Source organism: Mercenaria mercenaria, chromosome 13, assembly GCF_021730395.1.
Source record: "Mercenaria mercenaria strain notata chromosome 13, MADL_Memer_1, whole genome shotgun sequence".
In the NCBI taxonomy this organism is placed as follows: domain Eukaryota; kingdom Metazoa; phylum Mollusca; class Bivalvia; order Venerida; family Veneridae; genus Mercenaria; species Mercenaria mercenaria.
In genome coordinates this window covers 14,694,614-14,715,066 of record NC_069373.1, presented here as the reverse complement: position 1 = coordinate 14,715,066, position 20,453 = coordinate 14,694,614, and the positions used below count along the sequence as shown (strand labels likewise).

At 35.4% G+C, this 20,453-nt stretch overlaps 1 protein-coding gene across 1 annotated transcript; it reads left to right on the top strand.

Annotated features, from left to right (window-relative positions):
* Nucleotides 1-9,630: 9,630 nt before the first annotated feature.
* On the top strand, nucleotides 9,631-19,695 carry LOC123530039 (uncharacterized). The gene is made up of 12 exons (XM_053520676.1): nucleotides 9,631-9,774; nucleotides 10,743-10,905; nucleotides 11,384-11,605; nucleotides 11,954-12,071; nucleotides 13,296-13,649; nucleotides 14,196-14,395; nucleotides 15,533-15,719; nucleotides 16,345-16,450; nucleotides 16,795-16,932; nucleotides 17,518-17,616; nucleotides 17,958-18,064; nucleotides 18,917-19,695. Exons 1-12 carry the CDS (start codon nucleotides 9,669-9,671, stop codon nucleotides 19,025-19,027), a joined length of 1,911 nt encoding a protein of 636 aa, XP_053376651.1. The 5' UTR covers nucleotides 9,631-9,668; the 3' UTR covers nucleotides 19,028-19,695.
* The last annotated feature ends 758 nt before the right edge of the window (nucleotides 19,696-20,453 follow it).

Sequence of the window (20,453 nt, the reverse complement as noted above, 5' to 3'; positions counted from 1 at the left end):
CGATCTGTAGTAAAATTTACTGAAAGCTTTCCGTAGCTTCTGATAACGGTAACCCTGTTGTAATATTTTTTGGTGATAAAGTTCAACAACATGCATTATCTGAGGTTCGACAAGAAAGAAGTGTTTCAAATAGAATTGAAAACGCTTGCTTGTATGACCGTCGAATCATTACACTTGGTATCGTTATGCAGGTCATGGCTTTTTAATGCTGCTCCGATAATGGTAGATAATATCTGCAAAACTTTGCCTTTTAATTCTATCGTTTTCCTTGTTCACACTACTTTTCAACATCTTCACAATTCTAATTGTCAATTAAAAATGTCTGTCATAATCTATTTGTATTAACAGCACGTATTTCTGTTGATAGTTTGGTCGCACATTTCCATAATCGGCTGTTCAGTGAAAAATAACAAAGGAAATATACCTTGTGCCTATACACTTCATGACTTACCTTAGAAAATACTGTATTCTCTATGAAAAAACTATGTTTTTCACATAAAGTATCACTGGTTAAATTTCAGTTTGGATATGGCGTACATGATTAGGTCCCGTCAGCGTGAGAGAGATGGCAGCGCCCTCTACCTAAATTCAATCCGTCCGGAGACAAAAGGCTTCTTACTACAAAACTATCTTGATACAGACGAAGCTGTGCAGAATCTGCAAGAGTGGCCGACTTCACTCAGAAAAACTAGATCTGAGTTCGATTCCAGCGAGACCGTCTTAAAGACTTTGAATCGACATAGGGATATTTGTACCATAACGTTTGGCCAGTTAATGTGATGAGTTACCAAAATGTTGATAAAGACAATTAAAGATGTTGTGCATACTAAATTGTATCTATATATGAATTGAAAATAAAATGTCCAACTGTTGTGAAATAATTTCTAATACAATTATACATTTTTGTATTATCTATATAAATATGTGACCCTGCAAGAATCTTACTTTTATTTCTACATGTATAATATGTATAAAACGCTCACATATTTTTCTGTATATTTAGCAGTCTAGATAGTATTCTGTTTCGATACCATTTCTTGCTTTCAACTAAATGTAGGCTTTTGTGTTTTGTTTTTTTTTGAAAATATCGCAAATGACAAAGTAATGTTTTACATTGATAGATATGAGTTAGATACGTTAAAAGTAACGCTTCACGAAACATTGATCACATACTTTGACTGGATTGAAGTTTTCATCAAGTAGTTCTACAAGTCTAATACTGAGGTACGTGCAGAAATAGTACGAGTCAAAATTCTATAGGATATGGAACAAGACAAAAATAAAATATTAGCAAATTTTAATATCCTTGATTTGTTTTCGCTGTTTCGTATTAGACTGAATTCATTTCGCGACACTAGGTTCTAACGTTTTCCTTGCAAGTAAGTGACAACGCCACGGCGTCATATCCGTCTAATGCTTTGTCCGTAGAGCCAGCTACCCGTAAAGACTTGCCAAATAAACAAATTCTTTGTATATGTTATAACAGTAATTATATACTTATTTATGCATCAGTTTACAAAAACAGAAATGGAGAAAAAAATATATATGTATTATCACAGATGATCTAGTATGACATTATATAAAATCCTAAAATGTACTATCACTAATACCCTTTATTCAGTATGATCTAGGTATGGAAAGCGTTCGCTGTATACGAAAAACTACTGGTTGCGTCGGTCGTGAACGTGCGATGGGTGTTATATTTTACATCCTTGGTGAATTCCCCACACGAGAAGAGTACTTGTATTTCGTGGAAAGCCAAGATACCTCAAACGCTTCATTCTCCGCTGCTCGACAGAACTCGATAATAGCGAAGGAGGATTACGACGCTTAGATCAAAGGAAATCCTGAAGTCATGCGCACCATCCAGAACAAAAGGAGTGAAATTCGCTCCCGGAACTCTGGGGCCGTCACCAATACAGTGGGGTCTCTGAAAGATGCCAAATTCTGGTTTGAAACTATGACATACTTTCAGGTAGGTCGTAAATGTGAGACAAAACAGGAATATACCACATGATTCTTTCTTTTTAAAGCACTAACACACGATTTACAGCATATTTGAAAAATAATAATACTGAATATTTTAGGTGTTAAAATGGAGTCTAGCTAATATAAGCGTCGAAGAGTTCGATTTCTTTAAGAAACATCAAACAATTGATGAAAAAATACTTATAAAACGCCGGTCAGCATAAAATATTGCCAGAGCGTTCTTATGCGCAAGGTTTGGAAAATCATTTCAAGCAAAAACCTTTATATTGTTTAGATTTTGACTCAAAAAGGCGATGCCGCCATTGATTTAAGCAGCAACAGTTCTTTTATTAGTTGAAGTGCACAGTGCATGCAGTGTATGGTTAAACCTGAGCTCCAAGCTTTTTGCTTTTCTTTAATTCCGCCAACTGTTTTAAGAATTCCCTGCAACAACAACTAATTTTATGATGCAGTTGTCTTGCCCAAAACATAATTTTAAGCAGAATTCTTAAACATATGAAACTAATGTAATATTTTCTTAAATTATCCGCGAGGCCCGGGTGTCACTGGCTCTGACAATTGACGGTCTTCTCGCGAGAATACAACAGACCGACCTCACTAATATCATCATCATCTGTATCATATTCAGCGCCGTCCTTATACTCTGTTCCGACGTCGTCTACAATCTCACTGTTGAAATCCAGAGATGTTCTCTGCATATACCAGATAGTTAAGTGGTTTTTGGTTGATCTCCTTACTTGAGCAATGGTCCTATACTGTGCCTATTGATCACCTACGTCGTCTATATCTCGTTTTAAAAATCCAGACTTGTTTCCTTCATATCACAGATAGGTAGATGGACTCTAACCAATCTCTTTGTCTGTGTTATCCGTATACTCTACACTGTCATCACCTACATCGTCTATATAATCTCATTGTAGATGATCAGAAGTGTTTCCTTCATATCGCAGATGAGTAAATTGTCTTTTGTTCATCTTCTAACTTAATCTCCGGTCCTATGCTATATCCTGGTATAATCTACGTCATTTAAAATCTCACTGAAAAAATCCAGAGTTGTTCCCTTCATATCGCAGATGAGCAGGCAATTTAATTTCGATGTCCTTACTTCAGCGTCGTCCATTTACTCTGTCCTGTCATCTTATACGCCGTTTATGATGTCACTTTAGACATCTAGAGATATGCCTTAAAAATCGCAGTTAGGTAGGAGACCTGCCACCTATATAATCTAAACTTCCGTCTTATCCTTATCCATCATTAATTTACATCAATTACATCAGCGTCGTCATTACACTCTGACCTGTTATCATCTGTGCCGTTTGTAGGCTCTCTGTAAAAATCCAGAGATATCGATAGGTCTGTTATCAAACTCCTTCCTGACGAACAGCACACGGGTATAGGCTATTTTTCTTTCGAAACCTACACACCTAGGACTTGTCTTGAACATTTCAGTCAGGCTTTAGAATTTTATATAAAAACAAATAAGTGTGGTACGTTTGATCGCATCTTACACAACACATGTTGGAAAAGATATTATTACTTATTACAAGTCTTATTCAAATAAAATTGGATGAAATATTTACGGTAATAAGCATTTCAAACAGCCTTAAACAGATTCTAATTAACTTTGAACATTGTTTGATCATGGGATTCAAAACTAAGGCTTTACATAGTCTTGTGTTGTTATATTTTCTGGTCCTTTGGGATCATGGAGTTCATTCAACATATGTGTAATAGAGTTCCGCTTAGGCCGGTTCTAGGGGGCGTGAGAGGTGTTGCAATTTTATTACCTCATATTAACAAACTCAATCAAACAGAGTCTGCTGTTATTCTTCTTGGTAGCATTCTTTGCTTCCAAAGGATCTTTTTACAGATTTTATACTTTATGCGCAAGGAGAAGAAGAGAGCAGATACCCTTATGTATCAGATGTTACCCGAGAAGGTTGCCAAGCAACTGAAGCAGAACCAGGAAATGTGCTAGAAGGAGTTTGTACAAGCTACCATCATGTTCAGTGATATTATCGGTTTCACTAATATTTCTTCACGCAGCTCGCCACTTCAGATAAGTTTGCTTTCCTTCACCAGTTCATTCGCATTCCATCAACATGTTGACCCTTTTAAATAAATTCTAAGATATTTAATGGCCTCATTAACGTTTTATTTTCTTTCTAATAAAAAACAAATGATAGATACTCGGGTATACAAAGTCTGAAGTGCAATATACTGGTAGCGAATAAAGCGGTTTGTATTTACCTTCTCATCGATGCTTTATGATGTGTGATAAACGATTTGAATAAGACATTTAATTAAAAGTTATCTTCTGCAAATGGGTTTCATTCATGACTTTATATGCATCCATTTTTTTCTACGCTTGTCGAACTAAACTAGACCGCACGCTTACCTCAATAGGAAGAGCGCAGATCTACGGATCGGCGAGTCGTGACTTGGATTCCCGGGCAAGGATTAAGTCCTCCCAGGCGATTCGATAGAAAACATGCCCTACTTTTGATTCATGTGGAGAAGTTGGCAGTTACTTGTGGAGAACAAGTTCGAACTGGCACAGGATCTAGGACTGCTGGTTAGGTAAACTGCCCGCAGGTAAAAAAAACAGTGATAAACACAAGACAAACGATGTCAACTACCACTTCTACTGTCCAAATACTCGGTGAATATCATGTCCATGTAAAACATGTTGTTTTCAGATAGTTGAGATGCTGAACACGATTTGCTCGTGCTTAGATGAGAAAATAGATCTGTATGATGTTTACAACGTTGAACTATCGGAGATGCTTATCTTGTAGTATCAGGTAAGTTGCCTGTTGTCTTTGATCGTTTGTTCTCTGGTTAGTAATTCGTACAGAGCAGCTACTATTGTAATCATATATGGAAGCTAAAGAGAGACTCGGTGTTGTGACCCAAAGTCTCATTTCAGACAGGTTTTGACAGGGCTATATACGCTTCTCATAGGCAACAATTCTGAGTTTCTTTCAGTCTATAAATGATAATATGATAAGTTAATATGGAATTTGAAACAGCTTGAATTATACTCGCGATGTACACCTATATAAAATTTAGAAATTAAAATAATTCACATTTCTTGCACATACTATTGATTTCCTAATTCTTGATTTAGGTGTCACTTAACCAAATGGTATACGGCACGCCTCCGAGATAGCCTCGCTATCACTTGACATTCTAGAGCAGGTGAATGGAATGGAAATCCCGCACATACCTGGAACAAACGTAAGACTGCAAATCGGCTGCCATAGCGATAGATACCTTTTAGTAGTATTCATCACCATATATAATAATGAAAGTCGCTTGTGCGTCAGCAAGTAACACCAGCAATACCTAACGATAATAGGTTAAAATGAAGCATTTATTAATTTAACCAAAGTTGATTTTTACATAGAGGATATTGCGAGAGTGTCTTTTCATCTTGAATTTATTGAACGAGTTGAATAAAGTAATGAAATGCGAGGCTCAGACGAGCATTTTATCAATTTTATTGAATTAATTTAATAACTTCAATGTGGAAAGTCACAAATGTAATATATTTTTCATCACATGTTAGCTTTTTCTTTCGAAACATCAAATATTCTAGTTCATTTAACTATTATAAACAAGTCACTTTGACCAACGTCTTCTAGACTATACTTTAAATTTTAAACGACGACGACATCAAAGCTTTATTACACTAGTGTATTATCAATTTTAACTAATGGCTTTATTACACTAACGCGACGTCAAAAATGTGACATTATGTAATATATAACATGCATGATTTACAATTTTTAATAAATGTCATAAAATACTAAATCCAATATAAAGCAACTGCCGTCAAAAGATTGAAGGAGTCAATTTGACCCCGAAATTTGTTCTGATGAAACATTTTGGAAACAATATCATTTTACAACATAATTTACTCGAAATATTTTATGGTTTCAGGTTCGGTTGTGGCGGTAGTTGGTACAAGGATGCCTACAGTACAATATGGTACAGCTTTAAATGTTATCAAATATTGTAGTTGATGGTGATTGAACTCACAGTTTGAAATATTATCAAAGATTGTTAAATGACAGTCTTAAAGGTTATCAAAGTTTTTAGTGTTCGCACTATTAAAGTTTATCAAAAATTGTAGGGGCTGGTGACTGAATTTCAGCTTTAAACATTTTCAAAGATAGTTAACTTGCAGTCTTAAAGATTGTCAAAGAATGTAGGGGATGGTGACTAAATTTATAGCATTAAAGGTATCAATGAATGTAGGAAATGGTGACTGAACTTACAGTTATTAAGGTTTTCAAAATTGTAGGGGATGGTGACTATACTTAGAGTTTTAAATGTTATTCAAGGTTGAATATTTGCAGTATAAGAGGTATCAATGAATGTAGGAAATGGTGACTGAACTTACAGTTATTAAGGTTTTCAAAATTGTAGGGGATGGTGACTATACTTAGAGTTTTAAATGTTATTCAAGGTTGAATATTTGCAGTATAAGAGGTATCAATGAATGTAGGAAATGGTGTCTGAACTAACAGTTATTAAGGTTATCAAAGATCGTTAAGGATGGTGACTGAACTAACAGTATCAAAGATCGTTGGGGATGGTGACTGAACTTACAGTATTAAAGGTTATCTAAGACTTATGGTATGGTCTCTGATCTGACAGTATTAAAGGTTATCAAAGATCGTTGGGGATAGTGTCTGATCTGACAGTATTAAAGGTTATCAAAGACTCTACGGGATGGTCTCTGATCTGACAGTATCAAAGGTTATCAAATATTGTTGGGGATGGTGTCTGATCTGACAGTATTAAAGGTTATCAAAGACTCTACGGGATGGTCTCTGATCTGACAGAATCAAAGGTTATCAAAGATCGTTGGGATAGTGTCTGATCTGACAGTATTAAAGGTTATCAAAGACTCGACGGGATGGTCACTGATCTGACAGTATCAAAGGTTATCAAAGATCGTAGGTGATGGTGTCTGATCTTACATTATTAAACGTTATCAAAGATTATAGGGGATGGTGTCTGATCTTACAGTATTAAAAGTTATCAAAGATTTAAGAGGAGCGGTGGTCTAGTGGTTAAGGTGTCGGCCGCTCAACCCAGGGATCGTGGGTTTGAGCACCACTGAGGACACGACCATGCCTTCTCATATGACACCAGTACTGGTTTTTCCAGGAAGCGGACTCGAGAGTGGTTCAAATAAGCTAAAAGTTTTCATCACAATCGAGCTATAAAAAAATTAGTGTAAACTAAAAATTTAAATCGATGGTGACTGAACTTACAGTACTAAAGGTTATCAATGATTGTGGGGGATGATGACTGAACTTGCAGTATGAAAGTTTATTAAAGACCGTAGGGGATGGCGATAGAAAATACAGCAGTAAAGGTTCTCAAAGAGTGTAGGGTATGATGTTTGATCTTACAGTTTTTAAGGTTATCAAAAATCATTGGGGATGATGACTGAAGATACAGTGGATGGTTATCAGATTGTAGGGGATGGCGTCTGAACTTAAGTATTAAAGGTTATCAACAATTGAAGGGGATGACGACTGAACTTAGGTTTAAATATTGTAAAAGACTTTAGACTTGCAGTGAATGACTGTGAGGGATGTTTACTGATGTTATAGTATTAAAGGTTATCAGAGATTGTAAGTTATGGTGACTGAATTTAGTTTTAAATATTATAAAGGATTGTAAACTTGCAGTAATATAGGTTATCAATTACTTACAGGAGTTGCGACTAAACATAAAGTATTAAAGGTTATGAAAAGTTGTAGGGGATGATGACTGAACTTATACAGGTATATCGATCTTACACTGAAAAAATAAACATCAGCTTTGATCTTAAAAATACAGATGTGTAGTTAGTAAGGTTTCACTGATATAGGCTCAAATATCACTTGTTTTCACGATATGATAGGATGAAAAATGTTGTGTTTTTTTGTTTTAGTCACGATTTTCCTTCTTCATAATGAATTTCAATCGTTTTTAAATTCTAAACATTTATTTGTTGTTGTTTTTTCTTCTTGTTGGTACCTTTAAAAGAGGAAGGAAGTCATAAAACACATAAAATGATATCATAGCTATACTCGATTTTATTGAAAATTGTACATGATATTAACACCATATTTTTTTCTAAATACGTGAGACATTTCATAAGTGTACTCCAAGAAGAATGAAAGATAATGCCAAAATATTGCAATATTTATATAAAATGTACAAGAAAATGGCAATATTGACCTAGGCTATGAGCCAGCTGCTAATTGTATGTAATATGTGAGGCGTCACGTTGAACGGAACATGCTTATAGAAAGTCATTGATCAATGACGCCACATCAAAAAGAGGTTATGTGATTATCTACCAAAGATGCAGATTTTACATATTTTATTAAACGCTTCTATAGTGTAAAAGCCAGAAGTTTAGTAGAATCAATAAGGGTGCGTATTTGAACTGATATCGTGTAAATTTATATTATAATACGTACTGAATGAACTTAAGCTTATAAACAAAATAAATACAGTTTGTTTTGTTAATGGCATGTTGAATTAAATAGATATTAAATTTAGTTACAGTTCGTTGATAAAGTTATTGACACTTTTCGAAAAAATAACTGTCATATTAAAGCACATTAACCTCAGAGCCATATTTTGTTTTCATTTTTGGTCATAAAAAGAGAGTTTTGAGACGAGTCTTGACAGTAAGTCAAGGCGTATTGTTTCTTATATGTTTCGCCTATTGCTCTCCGGGTTTGCCTGTCTGAAATGTGCTTTTTCAGTGCGAACCTTATATTACTTTAGCATGTAAGTTCATCTGAAATTGTGGTGTAAAATGTAAAATTGTAAATTAATAATCAAGTTTTGCAGAAATATAAGATTGTGACAAGGTGTTGGATAGAATCCATTATTCTCACATACATGTAGAGATATCCGGAAAGCGATACATTCCATGATATTATCTACCATGTTTCAACGTAAGGAATAAACAATAAATAAACATAAATAATTACAAACGGTAAGAGAAGAGGTGATAATAATGAGAATGAAGAAATCAATGGCTCTCGTCACCTTACCGCTACCGAGAAAAACGTTCAGCCGTTACAATGGTAACCATTAGCGAGTTGTGCATCTTTACTCAGTCTTTCCCATTAAGACACTTTGTAAAGAAAAGGAGTTAGACAACAGGTAAAATATTCTTCAAATATTGTTCAATGTTATATACTCATGTTCATTTTATTTATTTTCAAGGAATAATGTAGTATATTTTCTTCAAAATCTTTACACTATGCAAAATTATTTCCTAAGCATTTTAAGATAACGCCTGGTGGATCAAAGGGAAAGGGATCGTAGAAATTCATCACTACTGTTCATTTTCACTTTTAAAAATAACTAAAAACGCAGATATGGATGTGCTCCATATACGATAAATATGAAGTGTTGTTGCAAGAAGGAGTGTACCCGAAGGACTTTTCATTCTTGGTAGTTCAATATTACCCAGGGCAAACGATAGGATGGACCTACTTTTATAGATCTCGCATATGAAAGTGTTCCCATCTCTATTCTTCATGGTAGTATTGATACATAATTATGAAGTCTTAGAATTTCAATTTCAGTTCAAGATGCCATTTTGGCAGAAATCTGGAGGTAAGGTGGCCCCTGCTAAGCCCGTGTCCACAATGGCCTCCTCAACGGCGTCACTCTCACCATCTCAACTAAATGCAGCCATCATGGACATGCTGCACGTGAACAACACCGGGAACCAGTGTTTAAATGCTTGTCGAGGTAGGTTCCCTAAATTAAATGAATGTTTAATCATGTTTTATATACTAATTTGATACATGTTTTAATTAAACATACATTTTGCGACGGTAACAAATAATAATGCCAACAAGATTGGTTTTCCCACCTCTTCAGAGCGCCATGCTTGGGATGAACACATATGCACAGAATGAAATACTGCGTCGTAAATTTTGTAAACATTTTATGTAAAAACGACAACAGGTGTGTTTAACTGGAAAATCATGTACATCTCAACGCTTGTTTTCCTTTTCACTTTTCGTGTTTTCGTAAGGTGAAGCTATTTTTGTATAAATAAATGAATAAATATTCGTTTAAATTTTTGTATAATGTGAATCTCCAAAATTTAAACTACGATAGAGACTCGCTTTTCAAACAACGCATCATTTTACAAAACCAGATAACGTTTAGGTACCAGTCTTGTAATTAATGATTAAGGGCAAAACAAATTGCAAGCCTTTTCATGTGAATACATCGCACCGATCTCTTTTCCCGTTCGGCAGTATCATTTTCTTTGACCAGAGTGGCAGAGCGAGTCAAAGCCTGCATAACACACAGCGAGATACATGCATGTCAGGTTAACTTAGCGTAGCCCTCTGTGAATTGACATCCTACTTTTTAACGTGCCCGGTGTCGAGTACTAACACACGCAGAAAACTCTCTTTCCTGGGAAGAACCAATTCTGGCTTCTCTGTTGGGTGGGAGAAACTCAGTGCGCATCACAATGTGGCTTATAAGATATATTCATTATTATTGTACAGCAAGTATTGGTACATTTCATAAAATCTATGAAAAACATCATTTGAAAGCATAAAGTGCAGCCAAGCAACTTACTAGCAGACTGTTCATGAGAGGAAATGAAATGTGCAACATCCCTCATACCCTCTGACACCGACTTCAGCGGATTTCTATAATTCTATTCTAGTAAAAATGAATGTCTATTTTTTGTCAAGGTGACCCAATCACGACGGCTGGTCAGCGGAAACAGATGATCAAGATGTTAGCCATTATTCTTATACCTGTTTCTATTCTTGTCGGACTGACCGGCAACTCATTTGGCACGACGCTCAACAACTACCTCTACTCAACGCGCATCAGATCTACACTTCTCTTCAGGTTAGTACTCCTGCACCAGACAGTCACTTTGAATATGTTAGTATTTTTTCTCATAAAGTTTAACAACATGTATTAACTGAGGTTCCACAAGAACGAAGTGTTTCAGAAAAAGAAAATTGAAAACGTTTGCTTGTATGACAATCGAATCATTACGCTTGGTATCGTTATGCAGTTCATGGCTTGTTTATGCTGCTTCAGCAATGGTAGATAATATCTTCAAAACTTTGCCTTTTAACTCTGTCGTTTTTTTTTTTGTTCCCACTACTTTTTATCGTCTTTACAATTCTAGTTGTCAATTAAAATGTCTGTAATAATCTATTTGTATTAACATTGAATATTTCTGTTCATATTTGGCATTTCTGTTGCACATTTCCCTAATCAGATGTTCAGTGAAAAATAACAAAGGAAATATACTTTGTGCTAATACACTTCATGACTTATATGTTTTTCACATTAAGTATCACCGGTTAAACTTCAGTTTGGATATGGCGTACATGATTCGGTCCTTGCAGCGTGAGAGAGATGGCAGCGCCCTCTACCTAAGTTCAATCCGTCCGGAGACAAAAGGCTTCTTACTTCAACGCTATCTTGATACAGACGAAGCTGTGCAGAATCTGCCAGAGTGGCCGACTTCACTCAGTAACACTAGATCTGAGTTCGATTCCAGCGAGACCTTCTTAAAGACTTTGAATCGACACAGGTATATTTGTGCCAAATCGTTTGGCCAGTTAATGATCAGTTACCACAATATTGATAAAGAAAATTAAATATAATAATTTCCAATACAGTTATTTAATTATATACAACATCATTTGATTATATATATATATATATATATATATATATATATATATATATATATATGACCCCGGAAATATCCTACTTCTATGCCTACATGTGTAATAAATACAAAACTTTTTTGTATATTTAGCAGTCTGGACAGTATTTTTCGTCTTTTGCGATACCGTCTGTTGCTTTAACTAAATGCAAGTTTTTGTGTTAGTTTTAAAGATATCGCAAATGACAAAGTTATGTCTTACATTGATAGATATGAGTTAGATACGTTAAAAGTAACGTTTCACGAAGAATTGATCACATACTCTGACTGGATTGAAGTTTTCATCAAGTGGTTCTACAAGTCTATCACTGAGGCACGTGCAGAAAAGGTACGAGTCAAAATTCGATAGGATATGGAACTAAGCAGAAAATAACATATTTGTAAATTTTAATATCCTTGATTTGTTTTCGCATGTTTTGTAACCTTTCCAAGGCGATACCCCTATTTTCAACTGGTTTTCTGTCTGTCTTGTATTGTCTGCTGCCTATGTTGTCTTGTTTGTTGTAAGCGTTTTTCATCCTCCTCACCCCCTATTGCCCCCTCCTTTCCCCTTGTATTTGCGCTCCTTTTTGCATCCCCTCCCCCTTTACTTTGAGTTTTCATGGCTCCACTTTATTTTGGCCGGAATCCTAAGGCTGTACACGATTGTTTTCTTCCTGCTTATAGGGGTGCGTTTGTAAGCTTGTGAGTCTAAAGCGCTGCACTACTGTGTTCTTGTATCTTACTTGTCTGTGTTTCTATGTTAGCTAGCTGGGTATGGTTGTGTGTTTATCTTTGGTACATGTATGTCTGCGCTAGTGTGGTTTACGTTGTAGTGTAACTGTGACTAGGGTACGTAGCATTCCGTTTGTATATTGAATTTCATCCTTGTTCTATTTTCCCCTTCAACTTCCTCTCCCCCTTTTTACCCCTTACCACTTCCTACCCCTCTATCTATATTTGGCATAAATTTATATGTACTTGTTAGATTTTTGAAGCAACCTGTCTGTAATATTTTTCCATTACAGCTTCTTTTTGTTGTGAGCCTACTTTGCAAATGCGTGGCTCTAAGGCTGTGTTTTGATGCTCTGTGCCTCCGAGAAATCTTTCCTTTCTTATTATCTTTTGCATTGTGTTGAATTCATTTCGCGGCACTAGATTAAGTTTCAGTGCCAGTATTTGTCCTTTACCCACTAAAATGGTAGAGACCATTTCTAACGTATTGCTTTCAAGTAAGTGACAACGCCACGGCGTCATTTCTGTCTAATGCTCTGTCCGCAGAGCGAGCTACCCGTAAAGACTTGCCAAATAAACAAATTTTTTGTATATATTTATACGGTAATCATATACTTAACTAATGCATCTATTTTCAAAAACTGAAATGGAGAAAATATATATATATATATATATATATATATATATATATATATATATATATATATATATATATATATATATATATATATATATATATATGTAGTATCACAGGCGACCCACAATGACATTATATAACATGTTACAGCTATGCCCTAAAAAGTACTTTCACTAATACCATTTCTTCAACATGATCTAGGTATGGAAAGCGTTCGTTGCATACCAAGAACTACTGGTTGCATCAGAGTACCTCGGTCGTGAACGTGCGATGGGTGTTATATTTTACACCCTTGGTGAGTTCCCGACACGAGAAGAGTACTTGTATTTCGTGGAAAGTCAGGATACCTCCAACGCTTCATTCGCCGCTGCTCGGCAGTACTCGAAAATAGCGAAAGCGATCTACGACGCTAAAATCAAAGGAAATCCTGAAATCATGCGCACCATCCAGAACAAAAGGGGAGAAATTCGCTCCCGGAACTCTGGGGCTGTCATCAATAAAGTGGGGTCTCTGAAAGATGCCAAATTCTGGTTTGAAAATATGACATACTTTCAGGTAGGTCGTAAGTTTTAGACAAAACAGGAGTACATTGCATATGATATGATTCTTTCTTTTCAAAAGCACTAACACACGACTTACAGCATATTTGTAAAATATAGATACTGAATATTTTAGGTATTAAAATGGAGCCTAGCTAATAATGGAGTCGAAGAGTTCAGTCCAATTTCTTTGAGAAACAAATACAAATGATACTAATAAAACGTCGTCAGTGTAAAATATTGCCAGAGCGTTCTTTTGCACAAGGTATGAAAAATCATTTCAAGCAAGAACTTTTATATTGTTTAGCTGTTGACTCAGAAAGGCGATACCACCATTGATTTTAGTAGCAACAGTTCTTTTATTAATTGGAGTGGACAGTACATACAGTATATGGCAAAACTTGAGCTCCAAGATTTTTGCTTTTCTTTAATTCCGCCTATTTTTTTTTAGAATTCACTGCATCAAGAAGTAATTTTATAATGCAGTTGTCTCGCCCAAAACACAATTTTAAGGATAACTCTTAAACATATGAAACTAATGTAATATTTTTGTTTTGTTAAGGATATTATCCGCGAGGCCCAGGTGTCACTGGCTCTAACAATTGACGGTCTTCTAGCGGCAAGACAACAGACCGACCTCACTAATATCATCATCATCTGTATCATATTCAGCGCCGTCCTTATACTCTGTCCCGTCATCATCTACGCTGTCTACAATCTCACTGTTGAAATCCAGAGATGTTCTCTTCATATCGCGGATAGGTAAGTGGTTTATCTCCTACATTGAGCAACGGCCCTAAACTGTGCCCATTGATCATCTACAGTGATGAAATTCCAGATAGGTAGGTGGACCCTCATAAATCTCTTTGTCCATGTTGTCCGTATATACTCTACCCTGTTAACCTTCGTCGTCTATAATCTCATTATAGAAGATCAGAATTGTTTCCTTCATATCGCAAATCAGTAAATTGTTTCATGTTGATCTCCTAACTTAAACTCCGGCCCTATACTCTACCTTGTCATCACCTTCGTCGTCTATAATCTCACTGAAGAAGTCCAGAGTTTTTCCCTTCATATCACAGACCAGTAAATTGCCTCTTGTTGATCTCCTTACTTAAGCTCCGGCCCTATACTCTACCCTGTCATCACCTACGTCGTTTCTAATCTCACTGAAGAAGTCCAGAGTTGTTCCCTTCATATCGCAGATTAGTAGGTAATTTAATTTCGATGTCCTTACTTAAGCGTCGTCCATTTACTTCGTCCTGTCATCTTATACGCCGTTTATAATATCACTGTAGAAATCTAGAGATATGCCTTTAAAATCGTGGTTAGGTAGAAGGCTTGTCATCGATATAATCAAAGCTTCCGTCTAATCCATTTAATATGACTCGCCATCATTAAATTACATCAATGTCGTGCTTTATACTCTGACATGTAAGCTCTCTGTAAAAATCCAGAGATATCGACAGATCTGTCATCCGACTCCTTTCTGACGAACAACACACAGGTATAAGCTATTTTTCTTTCGAAACTTACACACCAGGGAATTGTCTTGAACATTTCAGACAGGCTTTAGAATTTCATATAAATACAAATAAGTGTGGTACGTTTGAATCGCATCTTACACGCTGTAGCTATTCTAGGTATTCTGTCTGTATTTATACGCCTAGTGCCCTTCTTTCATCTCTTACAATATGCTATGTGGAGAGAAAGTTAATCTTTTTGTTTATAAGGTACATGATATAAAAGATTTCTTTGAGGGAAGCTGAAAAAGATATTTATACTTATTACTAGTCTTATTCAAATAAAATTGCATGAAATATTCACGAGAATAAGCATTTTAAGCAATCTTATACAGATTCTCTTTAACTTTGAACAATGTTTGATGATGTGATTCAGAACTAAGGCTTTAAGCAAGGAAAAGAAGAGAACAGATACCCTGCTGTATCAGATGCTACCCAAGGAGGTTGCCGAGAAACTGAAGCAGAATCAGGACGTGAGCACCGAGGAGTTTGTACAAGCTACCATTATGTTCAGTGATATTGTCGGCTTCACTAATATTTCTTCACGCAGCTCGCCTCTTCAGGTAAGTTTGTTTTCCTTCGCTCTATCACTCGCATTCAATCAACGTGTTAACCCTTTTAGATAAATTCTAAAATATGTAATGGCCTTATAAACGTTTCATTTTCTTTCTAGTAAAATCAATGTACTGGTAGCGAATAAAGCCGTTTGTATTCTATTTGCATCTTCTCAGCTTCATGACGTGTGATAATCAATTTGACGAACACACTTTATTAAAAGTTATCTTCTGCAAATATTTTTCAATCATGACTTTACATGCATTAATTTTTTATTGAACTAAACTAGAATGCACGCTTAGCTCAATGAGAAGAGCGCAGATCTACGGATCGGCGAGCCGTGAGTTGGGTTCTCGGGCAAGGTTTATGTCCCACGTGACGATTCGATAGAAAACATGATAGAAGACATGCCTCAACTTCAGATTCATGCGGAGAAGTTGGCTGTAACTTGTGGAGAACAAGTAAGGACTGGTACAGAATCCAGGAACGCTGGTTAGTTAAACTGCCCACCGGGACGGGACTGATCAAAAATATTGTTAAAAAACGGCAATAAATACAAGACAAATGATATCAACTAATTCGTTTACTGTCAAAATAACTCGGTGAATATCATGTCGCATGTAAAACTTTCAGATAGTTGAGATGCTGAACACGATTTACTCGTGTTTAGATGAGAGAATAGATCTGTACGATGTTTACAAGGTGGAAACTATCGGAGATGCTTATCTCGTAGTATCAGGTAAGTTGCCTGTTTTTGTTTGTTCTCTGGTTAGTAGTTCGCACAGAACAGCTACTATTGGAATCATACATAGAAGACAGAGACCCGGTGTTGTGATCCACGGCCTTCTCTCGATCAGTCCGACAAAAGTCTCATTTCAAAGAGGTTTTGGCAAAGCTATATATACGCTTCTCATAGGCAATGATTCTGTGTCTCTGTCAGTCTATGAAGAATAATATGAATAGTTTTATATGGAACTTGTAACAGCTTGAATTTTACACACGATGGACACATATATAAAAGTTAGAAATTAAGATATTTCACATTTCTTGCACATACTATTGTTTTACTAATTCTTGAATTAGGTGTCCCTAAACGAAATGGTAAACGGCACGCCTCCGAGATAGCCTCGCTGTCACTTGACATTCTAGAGCATGTGAATAGAATGGAAATCCCGCATATACCTGGAACAAACGTCAGACTGCGAATCGGCTGCCATAGCGGTAGGTATTTTTTAGTAGTACTCATCACCATATGAATTAATGAAAGCCACTTGTTTGTCAGCAAGTAATGCCAGCAATACATAACGACAGTAAGTTAGAATGAAGCATTTATTAATTTTACCAAAGTTGATTTTTACTATGTAATATGCAACATGCATGATTTACAATTTATAATGATTAAAGTCATGAAATACTGAATTTAGATATCCAGTCTATAGAAACTTTTGCATTGTTTGGCGAAAACTGCACTCAGAACGCTACACGAAATATATGAACCTTAGATACCATAAGATTCATAAGACGTTACTAATTCGCACGTACCGGCCAGTATTTGAAATGAAATTGAATATTTCGCTATACCTTTCACTAACACCAGCTATGTGTTACCACATTAGCATAAAATTTTCTAAAAGACGAAAGTACTCGAAGTCTTTCTACAACACCTTTTGCTACCGAAAGAATAAAACAACTACCGTCAAAATATTGAAGGAGTCGAAGTAGACCCAAAATGTGTTCGATGGTCAAACATTCCGGAAACAATTTCTATTTACAATATAATTTACCCGAAATATTTTATGGTTTAAGGTCCGGTTGTTGCGGGAGTTGTTGGTACAAAGATGCCTCATTATTGTGTCTTTGGTGAGGCCGTGAACGTGGCCAACAAGATGGAGGCGCTCGGCAAACGTAAGTCCTAAAGCCCATTGTATATTGAATAGACATATGTTCCGTCGAGAAATAAAAGAACAACAGAAGCCCCAGAAAATGGTCGTGTTCAGTAGAAAAGCGTAATTGTATACAGGTCAGTAGATACAGCGAACGGTCAGTTTATATATCTGAGACGTATTTTGACAAAGACTGTAGCGAAAACCCCATTTTCATTGGTCTTCGTACTCATAAAACATGATACATATGGTATTAATTTCATATCACAGGCATTTTCTAATAAATACAATAAGTTAAAATACCGGTATTTTACTGCGCATTTTAAGTATGATATTTCAACAAGGTCTCCTCTATTTTGCCAGCCTGTAAAATTCACTTGAGTAAGACAACAGCTGACATTCTCACAGAGGTTGGAGGGTACGTGATCACAGAGAGATACGACTTTCCCGAAAAGGTAAATGTTAAAACTGTTCTGTTTCCATATTTTTTGTATATTTTTCATTTAAGCAAATAAGCAAAAAGTTGCGAATGTTTCTTTATGCAAAAACATTTATTCACATTTTTTGGGGGGGGGGGGGGGGGGGGGGGGGGGGGGTGACGATTTATCATCCATCAGGACTTAACAAATATCTAAAGTCAACTATCCTTTATATCATTTCTTCTACTGGCGATTTTTTTCTACAGACAAAGTCCATTTGGTAATTTTTGGATGTAATAAAGATTAAATAAAATGAAAAAAATACTAGACAGAAGTCATTTTATGGAACCTGATGTTGCTATAAAAGCTATAATACGCCCCTTAATTTACTACAATATTACATGAAATAAACGTTCAGTAAGGCAAAAGCTGTCACTGTAAATTGACGTATGTCTCCTAGTGTATGTGCCCAACAAACATTATGACAAGATCTACGTCTAACTGGACATAATACGTCCGTCTGCAAGGCTGTAACATTGGCTTTAAAACACCAATTCTGTTTGGAGGTTGGAATGCGGGAGGAGGCGATGGAAGGTTGCCATTGAAAATAAAATAAGGAAATAAACGGAACAAAAAGAAACAAAAATTAGCGATGGCTAAGTGGGTATGTATGTGGATATAGGCACCAAGATATAGTATCAAGAAAAATAAAACAAAATTGTGACAGGCACTGCCCATAAAAAGATTTCAACCTTTCATACAACAGGATTAGAATACAAAGAAATATATACATCAGTTATCTTTTATATGATTGTCATAAAAGTACAAATTATCTGACAACTATTTACTCAAGATAAACAGTAATATGTGTGTATATTTATACTAAAAACCCTTTTACTTCAGAATGACCCTGACCTGCTGATTGCATTTAAAGGGAACGTGAAGACATACTGGTTGGTTTGTCGTGAAGGTTTTGCTCCCCCAACGACCCCTGACCTGGAGACAAAAGCTTGAACATACTTCCGTGTTGTACAATAACACACAGATGTTTTCTTTTATTTCTAGCATTTCTTTTGCTAAAAACTAAAGTATGAATATTTCTTTGAATTATGAATTTAACATCTTTATTGTGCAATAAGAAGATATGTTTTATTGTTATGAGATATTGTGTTTCTTCATTTTGCAACAATGATTTCAGTTTCATAAACTCTGAACAAATCTGGTCATAAAGTATTATTTACCTGTCGTATTTATTCCTCCCCCACATAAGTTAGAACTGCAATTCAAAATACAATATCAGGATTGTGGGATGGTGAATTAAAGGGAAAGGCAATGTTGTTCTTATGTTAATTCCGTCTGCAAGGATCTCTTAAATCATTTAAAGAAGTGAAAGAATGGTCCTAATTGGTTTAAAAATGTGAAAGGTATGAGGATTTAAATATTTGATCAAAATGGCGACCATTTTGCTTCCACGGCAACAAAGAACAAAATGGCGAATTTATTAAATTTCGAGATAATTATTTGAACTGCATTTACTTAATTTTGTAAAAATAACTTGTGTACTTTTTCCAGATATTATGAAAAATATTCCCATGATTTATATCTTACACTAAAAAAAACCATCAAATTAATCTATTTAAAATGTTGTTTGCTAAGAAAAGAATTCAGCAGTGTGTAAATGACGTCATATTTAAACACGCTAAAATGGCTGCCTCCATGATCAGCCTTTTTTTTTAAATTTCAAATTGCCATATCTATTTCAATCTAAAGAAGTGAAAGAATTGTCCAAATTGGTTTAGAAATGAGAAAGATATGAGGATTTAAATATTTGATCAAAATGGCGGCCATTTTGCTTCCACGGCAACAACAAAACGGCGAATTTATTAAATTTCTAGATACATATTTGAACTGTATTTACTTATTTTTATAAAATAAATTGTGTACTTTTTCCAGAAAAATGTTTTCATGTTTTATATCTTACACTAAAAACATATCAAATTAATTTATTTAAAATGTTGTTTGCAAAGAAAAAAATTCAGCAGTGTATAAATGACGTCACAATTAAACACGCTAAAATGGCTGCCTCCATGATCAGTCCTTTTTTAGAATTTAAAACTTTCAATAGTAGTCCGATTTTAAAAGTTATTTCAGTGATGTGGACGGCTTGAGGTGGATTTCATATAAAGTTTACCTATTGCAAGGCATTCCAAGCCCTTTAACTTACAGCATAAAGACTATCAAAACTTGGAAACTGATAGTAATAAAGGTTACCAAAGATTGTAAGGGGTGATGACATAAATTACAGTATTAAAGCTAATCAAAGGTTGTAAACTTACAGTATTAAAGGTTACCAAAGATAGTTACGGACAGGAACTGAACTTACAGTATTAAAGATCATCAAAGATTGTAAACTTACAGTATTAAAGACCGCCAAAGATAA

What these genes read in the sequence shown, in the direction of transcription:
- LOC123530039 (XM_053520676.1), top strand. Translation starts at nt 9,669, where the DNA reads ATGGCCTCCTCAACGGCGTCACTCTCACCATCTCAACTAAATGCAGCC. An exon ending in AAGACTTTGAATCGACACAG is followed by an intron (nt 11,606 to 11,953) that starts GTATATTTGTGC and finishes TTACATTGATAG; the next exon opens with ATATGAGTTAGATACGTTAA. An exon ending in TCTCTTCATATCGCGGATAG is followed by an intron (nt 14,396 to 15,532) that starts GTAAGTGGTTTA and finishes GATGTGATTCAG; the next exon opens with AACTAAGGCTTTAAGCAAGG.